General features: G+C 39.2%; 1 protein-coding gene across 1 annotated transcript; it reads right to left on the bottom strand.

The window, feature by feature from the left end:
• Positions 1-1,821: 1,821 nt before the first annotated feature.
• Positions 1,822-2,823, bottom strand: LOC113568902 (epidermal differentiation-specific protein-like). The gene has a single exon (XM_026997049.2). It carries the CDS (start codon positions 2,821-2,823, stop codon positions 1,822-1,824), a length of 1,002 nt encoding a protein of 333 aa, XP_026852850.2.
• Positions 2,824-12,035: the final 9,212 nt, after the last annotated feature.

The raw sequence follows: 12,035 nt of genomic DNA, 5'->3' as shown, positions 1-12,035 counted from the left end.
AACTTTATGGCCTTGGGAAGATGAAGGCCATAAAACACCCCTACCCCTCTTGAAATTTAATTCACATAATTTAAATTCAGCGTGGGATTCAGCGTGTATTCAGCGTGGGATTTCGGGCGAACAGATGCATGTGGATGGCTGAAAATTGGTATGCAGGTATGTCTATTAGTCCTAAGAAATTTAATGTTGATAAATGTACAGTATTTTAAGAATATTCTATGTTAAGTGATTTATTAGTTTAGGCTGGCGGGCCTGCTAGGGGGTGTTGGTGCAACACAGGGAATCAGAAGTGTGCCGGTTTCATAATAACAGTCTTGATACAATACAACATTTGCAAAGACGTGAAGGTGTTACAAATTTAAGGCTTAGTTAAAGGGTATGTGCATGATTTAGACTAACCTAGGCTTTTTACATTTTTACATCACATTTGTGAATGTTTGGTGAAAACACTGTCTCTCTGCAACATTTTAAAGACAAGCTAAGATGTTTAAAATTCACAGACTGGCAATATGGAACTAATGTGAAATGCTGGAGAGTTTCTGAGTTTAGTTTTTAGTGATGGTATTTTGAAAGAATTAACTCCGCTATACTGCTTTAATAGCCTGCACTGATTACCCGATAATATGATTACAGTCAGACATGCCTGTGTAGCGTACTGTTCTATATGGTATGGTATTACATTCCAGTAACTGTTACATTGAATCATATTGACTAATACAAACCAGCCATATTGCAGGGCTTGGAATGTAAGTTGTGAAGTAGTGTGTGAAGTATTGTGTGAAGTTTTGTCGTGGTGGTCAGATGGGTGCTGGTGTCGTGAAAACAGTGTGTCATATAGCAACTTATTTAAAGACATGAACGTGTTAGAATTTTTTGCCTGGTACTTTACATCTACAAATCACACTTTGCAACAATCAAAAGAGTCAACACTTTAAAGACTTAATTCCCCACATTCCTACTGTTTCTTGGATGACAAACAACCTGGCCAGCAGAATGTATATTATATTGCCCTGTCTTTTGGCTTGTGTGACTGTATCTTCATGTTTATGCTTAAATTACATTGTCTTTTTGTATTTACTGTGTTCTGCCGTCTTCTACTGTCTACCCACACTTAGGTAGCCCTGTGTGCTATGTTGATCTGCTGTTGTGTGTTGAACTATAAAACAAAAATGTAAGCCTAATGTTATAATATGGCACATGTGTGTGTGTATGTAAAAATTCTCAAAGGCAGCTGAATGAAAACTTCATATAAACCTTGGTTCACATCTCTTCTAAAGCTGCACTGTTTTTCTTGGCAGGCAAGGGTTATATGCAGTGGTGAAGTCAAAGAAGACAGAGGCCCCAAATGTTTTATTACTCACTTAATTTTGTTTATTTATTCAAGTCCTTGATTGCAAAAAGTCAAAACAGGTAAAATCTGACTACTTTTGCATAGAATATTAAGGTGTATGAAAGAAGCTAATAAGGCTGATTATATGTAAAGAATATGAATGATTAACATGGAAAGAAAGATTATTCAAAAATGTTTTGTTTTTCTAATTAACATTAACATCAAGTGATTCCCCGATGCACATCAGAAGCCCGTAGTAGGTACTGAGAGCGGAAACATCTCTACACCAACCTGGCTCACTGGAAACATGAAGAAGGCAGAACTGGGCTGTGGTGAATCGAAGCATTCATGATTATACAGTACAGTGCAGAGTACAGCAGAATTCTACAAGTTAAAAGCAAAAATCAAAGACTTCAAATTTATGGACTGATGATTGTATGCTTAAATGTCCTGTATTGCAGTGTGGAAAGTGTTTCTTACCAGTTGCTGCACTAGATCTTCTCCTCTATGAATTCAGTCATGACTGAGGTCCCACATTGGCACCTGTATTCCCCATACTCGACTTCACTGTGGCTACCTGTGGTGATGGTCAGCTTGACTGGGACATTCACATCCACCTCCTTCCTCACCACGTTCACAGTGAGCTTGGTGTGGGGAGGGACTTTGACTGGCAGGGTGACTCGGACACTCTTCTTCTCAGTTCTAGCGTTGGTGCTTCCCCTCTCCACAGTGAAAGTATTACTCAAAGAGAGGTTCTGCTCTGCCTTCACAAAGATATCTACCTCAAATTTTGATCCCAAGGTGATGGTTGTATCAATGCTGAAGCGGAAACTCTCAGTGACAGATGTGTCGTACTCTCGAATCAACTGTGTGGAGAAGGTTTGTTCATGTTCTCCATGATTCAGACCACACAGAGACTCAATGACCACAGATTTCACTTGCTCCTTCTTCTTGTCCCACTGGACCTCTGCTGATATAATGGGTCTACCTGGCTTAAGAGGGTGAAGGTGAGACAGTTTGTCATTGAACAAACCATAGTTGGGCACACAATGAGAAGCTCTTGCCACCATGAAAGCTCCACCTCTATTTGCATGCTCATATAGGATCCAGGCTCCTCTCTGCACCTTATGAGAAGATGCAAGATCATTGAAAGAACCAGAGCACAGAGAGGTCTCACAGTTAACAACAATCTTCTGGCCCCCGTAGTTTACATGTTCATACAGTGTGATCTGAGGATCTGTCAGGTCTTCTGTCACTAACTCCATTGAAGAAATAGTATCATTGTGTTGCACTGCAGAGTATTCTCCCTCTTCATAGACAGCCAGGATGTCCTTGAAATTGACGTGTCTGTATACCACCCATGGGTTACCAATTATCTTCAAAGAGGAGATGCAGTCATTAAAACTGTGATCAATCAAGTTGGAGACATTGGAAGTAAACTCTCTGCTGAGACCCTGGAAGTTACAATGCTCATACACAATGATCTTGTTCATTGTGTCTGGAGGAATAAGTCTTACTGGAGGCAGTGTAGAAAGAGATGATACAGTATAAAAAAGACTTGGGTTCCCTCGTTATATAGCTGGGCTGCAGTGGGTGGGAGTGGGCGGGCCAGCACCATGAGACACTGACTGCATATGAGAGCCTGTGTACTAGCATGCTTTGATATTTAGACTGGCTATTATTCTTCACAAACATATATTGAGTGTTTTTTGATGCAGTTCCCAAAGCCCTGAAAAGTTCTACTTTTCAAATCTATTGCTCACTTTTCATTTGGGTTATATGAACACTAATAATTGTATGTTCTGAGTTGAAACTGAAGGAAGTGAATGAGCAGTCTTCACTTCCAGCTTCCACTCCATACACGCTTCCACACAGTTCAGTACACATACATTACTGTGCAAACTAAAGGGCTTTGAAAAAAATCATTACTGAATATCGCCACAAGCAGCAATTCTGTGTTCAAGCACGTATAGTCCCATGGGCTCTTTGGACAGAAGAGTCCCACAAGGCATATGTGCCAGAACAGAACCTACTAAATGTCACACCTATTTACTAACCTACAATTCATGCATCACTCTTATTACAAGGACATTTAAACCTTTGGCAAAATAGGCAATTGTGCACTGCAGATCCTCCTGAAGGCTAATTTGGCTTAACATCATATTGTTATTACATGTATCTGTGTAAATGTTTTATTGTATAAATATTGTTTGTATAAATAAGTCTAAATATTGGACAGTTGGTTTTGATATTTGACATAATTCATAATGGCAAAGTTATTCAATTCATAGATCTGAATCACATTACACAACACTTATCTGTAGTAATGTGAATTATAAGTATGTTAGATGTCTTTGTGCACTGTAGCACCCCCTAAAAATACATTTGGACCAAAATTGGCATACCCCATGAGAGCCTCAATCAATGAACATGTTTGAAATTAGGAGATGATCCCTTACATGGTTTATTAATTTTTACAATTTAGGTCATATTCGGCAAGGTTGCAACAAATGTAACAAATTATATGCTAATTTAATAAAGGATTAATTTGCATATGGTGGCCATATTGTTTTGAAATTTCAGAATCCTTTTTATTATTATTACAGATCAGACCCCATTTTTTTGGAGATTGGTTGAAAAACTTAGGACTAGTTAATAAAAGTAGGTTTCCCATACGCAAATGAGCAAAAAAAAAATCTAAATGAATAGAGAATAATGGTTTATGAGACCTTTTTATTTGGCAATGTTTATTTGGTTTAATGTCAAGTCGTTTCATGTTTGTATTACGTGAGTGCCGCTGTCGTTTATGTTATTAAATGTTCGTCCCTGTCGAGGAAGTCTGTGCGTCTTGCCCCTCGCCCTACGGCACTCGGGCCGACACGTTACATATGTGTTATAGTGTGAGAAAAAAATGACCGAAATGTTTAGAACTTCACTGATTCTGGGCCAAAGCACTTTCTCAAGTCTGATGTGACACACCATGAAAACAGAATTCATCCAACATGGACACATGACAATATGGCTTTGGCCACTATTTTATCAAAAGGTTAGGTGGCAACAATGTGTTGGAAATTTCAATGAAGTGCTTGCACACTTAAGCAGAATGCATTCCTTTATTTCCATCAAGAGTTACAGCAGGGCTGTCAAACATGCAGATTAGTGCGAGCCTTGTACTTACTGTTCAAAGTCAAATGATCAAATTATCAACCAGACACATACCAACCAGAATAAGTGGAGGGCTTCAAGAGGTTGTTATAAAGAGACAGGTGAAGTGTTGTTTCGATTGAACTAAGCACTGTAATTTTGTATAGTGTTTTCAAAATAGTGCCAGTTTCATGAAAACAGTCTGACACATAACATTTGTAAAGACATTTGTGTTACAAACTTAAGACTGAGTGAAAGGGTATGTGCATGTGAAGTCTGGTTTAGACTGAACTAGGCTTTTTACATTTTTACATCACATTTGGTGACAGCATTGTCTCTTTGCTCATTTTAAAGACAATCCAGTGTTAGATTCTGTACAGAATCCCACTGGAGATTGTTAGACACTGGAGCCTTTCTGTCTTCAGGCACCCAACGCAAGGTCTCTGCTTATCAGCCATGACATGGCGGCTTGACCGTGAGCTGGTCACCCGAGGTCATCCGCTCCCTCTTCCTGTCTCCTATATATCTTGCTTTGCCTTTCTCTCTGTCACTGCTCTCTCTAAGCACAGGAGTGGCTCATGGTGGGCACGGGAACAGCTCGTGGCCCGTTCATGCAGAGAACATCTAATCTTTACTAACCTTGTCTCTTCCTTTCTATGTAGACCCTTAGAACATGCCTCATTTTTCCCCGTCATCCTGTAGATTTAGATAGTAGATATAGGACACATATGTACTCTGTGCTTTCCTCGATAAAGTGGAACTCTCTTGATATGACTTGGTGTCAGTGCCTCTTGACTTTCCTGGATTGATCCAGCTACACAGGATGGAGGGCAGAGGGTAACTTGGAGTAGATCGAAGCTGAAGGACTGGTCACTTTGAACCAGTTTCTAACAGCCAGGTGTTTAAAATGCACACACTGGCATGTTGGATCTAATGCAAAATGCTGGTGAGTTTCTGAGTTTAGTTTTTGGTGATGGCATAAAATGAACTCTGCTGTAATGCTGTAATAGGCTGCATTGATTACCTGATAATATGATTACAAGTACAGTTAGGTATGTCTGTGTACTGTACTCTCTATATGGTAAGGTATTAAACTCCAGTAACTGTTACATTGCATGATGGGCAGTGGTAGCTGCGTGGTTAAGCTACTTAACTCCTTATTTTAAGATTGCTGGTTCAAGCCCCACCACTGCCAAATTGCCATTGGTGGGCCCCTGAGCAAGACCCTTAACTCTCCATTGCTTTGTTCTCTTCATACATAATTATAAGTTGCTTTGGCTAAACGTGTCATGTAAATGAGTTTTGTTGACTTATACAAACCAGCCTTAGAGCAGGGCTTCAAACTTAAGTTGTGAAGTTTAGTCATGGCGGTCTGATGGGTGTTGGTTTCATGAAAACAGTCTGTCACATAGCAACATATTTGTACATAGCAACTGTGTACTATGTTTATCTACTATTGTGTGTTGCAATATGACAAAAAGTCCAAGCCTAATGTTATAATATGGCACAAATGTGTGTGCGTGTGTTTCAAAATTCTTAGAGGCAGCTGAATGAGAGCTATATGTAAATCTTGGTTTGCATCAAAAGCAATCAAAAATCAAAATGTATTTACATAGCACTTTTTACAACAGATGTTTTCAGAAAGCAGCTTTACAAATGTCCAAGTCCAAGCCCCGAGTGAGCAAGCCAAAGGTGACAGTGGCAAGGAAAAAACTCCCTAGACCATGAGAAAGAAACCTTGCCTCAAGGGAGGGGGGGGGGGGGGGGCATCCTCCTTTGGCCGACAATGGTCACAACAATAACAATTTTAAGAGAAAAATAAATAAAAGATGAAAAAATTAATGTTAATTAATGTCTAGTCCAACTTTCTAGAGGTCCTAGTCTTGTCCCGATGCTGTGCATGTGTCCAAGACCCATCCCGAAAGAGCATATCCATTAAGGGCATCAGAAAAGTAGTTGGCTAGGGTGGAAGTGTGGTGAGCTACAGGAGGGGGCATCAGGGGGTGGTAGGAGCAGCCATGGCAGCTGAGAAGGATTGAGGCTCAGTAACATAGTGACATTAGGTGTATTTGTACCTCGGCAGAAAGAGAGACTAGATTAGGCCTGTCCAGGTACGAGGGTATGTAAATAAGGGAACTATAATGTGCAATGATGTACTCTGGGAGCTCTAGCTATAGAGCCAGAAGGCACCCTGGAACATCAGCACTCTGCCACTTTTAGTCAACAAACTTGAGTGACAAGAGAGAGATGAAGTGACAACATCATAACATCTCAGTTTACCATAGGTCTCAATGCCCATGGACCTACACCTTTACCTAAGATGGTAAGTAGTTAATAAAGTGCCTGACTGTACAGAGAGGTTTTTAGCCTAGCCTTAAATATTGAGACTGTGTCTGAGTCTTAAAACATTAACAGGAAGGTTATTCCATAGTGTGGGAGGTACTAGTAAAGAACCTGCACCTTTTGATCTAAGCTTTGTAGGTTATTATAAGTATTTTAGAATCAATACATATATAACAAAATTTTAATGGGAGCTAATGTAAAGTAGCTAGGATAGGAGTCATGTGACATTTTCTAGTTCTAGTAAAAACTCTGCCTGCTTCATGTCGAACTAGCTGGATCTTGTTTAGGCAATTAATGGTACAGCCAGATAGTAAGACATAACAGTAGTCAAATCTTGAAATAATAAATGCACGGACAAGGTTTTCTGCATCATGTGAGGAGAGCATTTTCTTAATCTTTAAAATGTTCCTGAAGTGGAGAAAGGTGGACAAATGTTCCTGGGGTCCTAGGAACTTACATAAACTTACATAAACATTACTTACATAAACTTCGAATGAGAGAATGGGCTCCATAATAACTCGAAGATCTTTAACTGTTAGAGAAGATCTCATTGGGAGACAATTGAGGCTCATTGAGTAAACAGACAGTGAGGACCTCACTGTCTCTGGGCCTAATAGAAACACCTCTGTTTTGTCATGATTAAGTGAGAGGAAGATGTTCAACAACCAGTGTCTGACATCCTTTATGCATTCATCACTAATACTAAGCTGATATATGTCGTCTGGTTTGGCTGAGAGATATAGCTGAGTATCATCAGTGTAGCAGTGGAAACTAGCACAGTGATTATGTATAATGTCACCTAGACGTAGCATATATAAAGAAAAAAGCAAATCCCTAGAACAGACACTATAACTAACCTTTTTGTATGCTGAGAAGTCTCCATTTATGTTAACAAACTGGTAGATAAGCTGTAAACTAACAATATTTTTGAGTCTGGTAGAGTACCCTTACCCCCTTCCCCTAGTCCCTGCAGCACTCGAACAGCTGAGGGGAGCCCAGTGTTCACTAAGCTGGATCTTCATACTGCATACAACCTAATTAGATTAGAGAAGGCCATGAGTGGAAAACCACCTTCAGCACGTCATCCAGACACTACAAGTATTTGGTCCTACCTATGGTGTAGTCACAGCCCCTTCTGTCTTCCAGGCCTACATCAATGAGGTCCTATGGGAGTTCTTGGGTATATCTGTTGTCCCTTATATTGATGACATCCTGATCTACTCCCCCTCCTGGACCAACATGTGCATGACATAAGGGCTGTCCTTGGCACCCTCCTGCAGAACCACCTCTACTACAAACTGGAAAAGTGTGAGTTCCACCGCAGAGAGGTGAGCTTCCTAGGCTATGTTATCTGCGAGGGCAGCGTACGCATGCAACCAGGCAAGGTGGAGGCAGTGACGAGCTGGCCTAGACCCCAAAATCGTAGGGGAGTTACAATGTTTCCTATTCTACTAGAGTGAATAGATTAGAAAGGAAATCTGCAAATTGCTTAATAAAGTTCTGAGTAGGGTCCTGGTGGCCTGTAGATGCCAAATAGTGGAAGAAGCTGGGTGGGCTTTTTATTGCTGTATGCATCATTTATGATAGTAAAAATAATTTCAAAGGACTAAAAATCATAACAAGCTCTATGGTTTATGCCTAATGTGTCACTATAAATAACTGCAATGCCACCTCCATGGCCAGTTAGACAAGGGCAATTGTAATAGCTGTAGGCAGAAGCACATGCATAATTTAAAAATATGTAGTCATTTGGCTTGATCCAGGTTTCTGTTAAGCAAAGTAAATTAAATCTATGATCTGTTAGGATTTCAGTTCATGAGTGCTTTAGATGTTAGGGATCTAACATTTAGTAATCCCATCTTTAGATAAAAGGTGCAGGCAGTGTTCTGTGAATCAGTTACTTTAATACTAATTATGTTATAAAAACATGTTATTCTTTGTTTTTTGTTTTTCTGTTTAGCTTAGGGAACAGACACAATGTCAATATGATGAACCTCAGGTGATGTTACGAAGCGACCAGCAGACGGTTCATTTAGCCTCTTTGTCTGCTGGCCTCTGCTTTGGATTGTCATAGATGAATGAGGTGTGTCATGAAACTGTGGCTTATATTACAGGGAAGGAGAGCAGTGACCTCCCTACTAGGATGGATACCATCCTGCCCTAAAATGCCAGGCTTGCCCTCAAATGTGTTCCAATTATCTATAAACCCTGCATTATTTTGTGAGCACCTCTTGGACATTAGAGCAAGGCTTCAAATTTAAGTTGTGAAGTAGTATGTGAAGTTTAGTCATGGTGGTCAGATGGGTGCCGGTGTCGTGAAAACAGTGTGTCATGTAGCAACATATTTAAAGGCATGGTGTAAAGGCATTGCCTGGTACTTTCCATCTACAAATCATACTTAGCCTTTTGCAACAGACTAAAGAGTCGATATTTTAAAGACTTGATTCCTCACATATTATTATTATTATTATTATTATTATTATTATATTATAAGCAAAAAATGAACTCCGCTGTACTGATTTAATAGCCTACATTGATTACCTGATAATATGATTACACGTACAGTCAGATATGTGTAGTGTACTGTTCTATATGGTATGGTATTACATTCCAGTAACTGTTACATTGAATCATATTGACTAATACAAACCAGCCTTATTGCAGGGCTTGGAATGTAAGTTGTGAAATAATGTGTGAAGTTTAGTCATGGTGGTCAGATGGGTGCTGGTGTCGTGAAAACAATGTGTCATGTAGCAACTTATTTAAAGACATGAAGGTGTTAGAATTTTTTGCCTGGTACTTTACATCTACAAATCAAACTTTGCAATAGTCAAAAGAGTCAACACTTTAAAGACTTAATTCCCCACATTCCTACTGTTTCTTGGATGACACACAACCTAGCCAACAGAATGCACATTATGTTGTCCTGTCTTTTGTCTTTTGTGACTGTATCACCATGTTTATACCTAAATTACATTTTTGTATTTTTTATTTTAGTATTTACTGTGTCCTGCCATTTTCTACTTTCTACATAGACTTAGGTAGCCCTGTGTACTATGTTGATCTACTGTTGTGTGTTGAACTATGACACAAACATTCAAGCCTAATGTTATAATATGGCATTAAATTCCACTGACTGTTACACTGATTCATATTGTCTCATACAAGGCAGACTTAGTTGAGGACTTTAAACTGATAAGGTGGACAAATGTGTAAAGTTTAATTTTGACTGGATTAAGGGAGTAAATGGGTAGTAGAAAAGTTACATGTGACTATTTTTATCAAGTAACTTCTGTGATGTATTATCATGTATTATCTTGTGGACTCTTATGCTCTTGGAGACAATGGTTAGTATGCTTCTATAGACACTGCTGCGCTGCTCCTTCAGCTACTGGGAAATCCCTGCCCTCAGACTGTTCATGAAAGGTTTCAAAATGTGTACACTTGCACTTTTCATCTAATGTCAAATGATGCATCTAATGTGAAAAATAAGAAAGGTTCTTTGATGCACTATTGTTGCGTGTTGCTCCATGTTGCAAACACTGCATGCCTTGAAATAGTGTTAACATATTGCATTAAATTCCAGTAATTGTTACAACTGTTTAGTTATGAGGGAACTGGGCGAGAGGTTATATTCCAGTAATTCTGGTTTAGACTGAACTAGACTTTTTACATTTTTACATCACATTTGTGACTGATTGCTGATAGCACTGTCTCTCTGCAACATGTTAAAGACAAGCCAGGTGTTTAAAATGCACAGACTGGCATGATGGATCTAGTGTGAAATGCTGGTAAGTTCTGAGTTTAGTTTTTGGTGATAGCAGAAAATGAGCTTTGTTGTGCTTAAATTCCAGTAAGTTACACAGAATCACATTGATTCATACAAATTAGACTTAGTCGAGGGCTTCAGCAAGATTTTTTGGAAAAGTATTTGAAGTTTAGTTTAGGTTGAGCTATGCCATTTAAAATTGTACAGCTGTTGTCAAAAATATCTGATTTGTACATAATTCAGCTTTTCATTTTGCCACACTGAAGAGTTAGCAAGTGTGACCTAAATATTACATAGCTCACCCTGCACACTGCTTGCTAGATGTTTAATGATCAGTCAGCCTGTCAATTTTCCAGAAAACATATTGAGTTGCTGGTATATGTCATGGTTGGCCGGTCCACCAACCAGAGGGGAACACCCAAATTAAACGAGGACCATATTGTTCGTCTACCTCATTCCCAATCGCCTGAGTATTAATTGGAGACACCTGCTCCTCATCAATGTTTCTCCCTATTTTTACACCCACAGGTCCCCAGGAACAATGCCATTAATGGCCAAGAGGACTACAAGGATTCTACGGCGCTTGCTACCTTGAATCTCCTAGCCTCTTAGTGGAGTAATATAACACATGTATTGATATTTAATGGAAAATAAAGATCACATTAGCTCAAGTTCACCTCTCGCTTCCACTGTGCCGACAATGTCACAGTATGCTGCTGCTCTCAACCAAGTCTTGTTAACCAACAGAATTGATGTATTTTCCATCTTACAAACAATAGTCTGCACTGATTTTATGTTAATATGACTGCACTGCGCTCTCTATTATACAGATACACTGTTCTTCAAGTGACCTACAACAAACTAATCCTTCCAATTACCATTAAGGTATTGTATTCCAGAAACTGTTACTCTGAATAATATTGACACACATGAAGCAGACATAGTGGAGGGCTTCAAATTAAAGTTGTCAAGTAGTGTGTGAAGTTTAGTTTTGCTGGTCGAATGGGTGTAGATTTCCTGAAAATGACATTGCAACACATTTAAAGACACATGAAGGTGTTGTTATTTTTAACTTGGTAGTTTCCATCTAAAATCACACTTAGGATTTTGCCAAAGTCTAAAGAGTAAACATTTTAAAGACTTGATTCCTCACATTCCTACTGTTTCTTGGATGACACACAACCTGACCAGCAGAATGTATGTTATGTTGTCCTGTCTTTTGTCTTGTGTGATTGTATCAAGTTTGTACTTGAATCACTGTACATTGCCTTTATCTCCTACTGTTGTGCTTGCCTACGTACCTACCTAAACTGAGGTAGTCCTGTGTACTGTGATGCTCTGGTGTTGTGTTGCACTATGACACAAACAAAAAGTTCAAGGCTAATGTTATAGTATGTCATTAATTTCCAGTAACATTTACAGCCCTTGTGATGGGACTGAATGAAAAGG

This window comes from Electrophorus electricus, chromosome 16, assembly GCF_013358815.1.
Source record: "Electrophorus electricus isolate fEleEle1 chromosome 16, fEleEle1.pri, whole genome shotgun sequence".
In the NCBI taxonomy this organism is placed as follows: Eukaryota; Metazoa; Chordata; class Actinopteri; order Gymnotiformes; family Gymnotidae; genus Electrophorus; species Electrophorus electricus.
This window is presented reverse-complemented; position numbering and strand designations above follow the sequence as displayed.

Bases quoted from the DNA above. Each gene is read 5' to 3' on its own strand.
- LOC113568902 (XM_026997049.2), bottom strand. From the start codon at position 2,823: ATGAACAAGATCATTGTGTATGAGCATTGTAACTTCCAGGGTCTCAGC.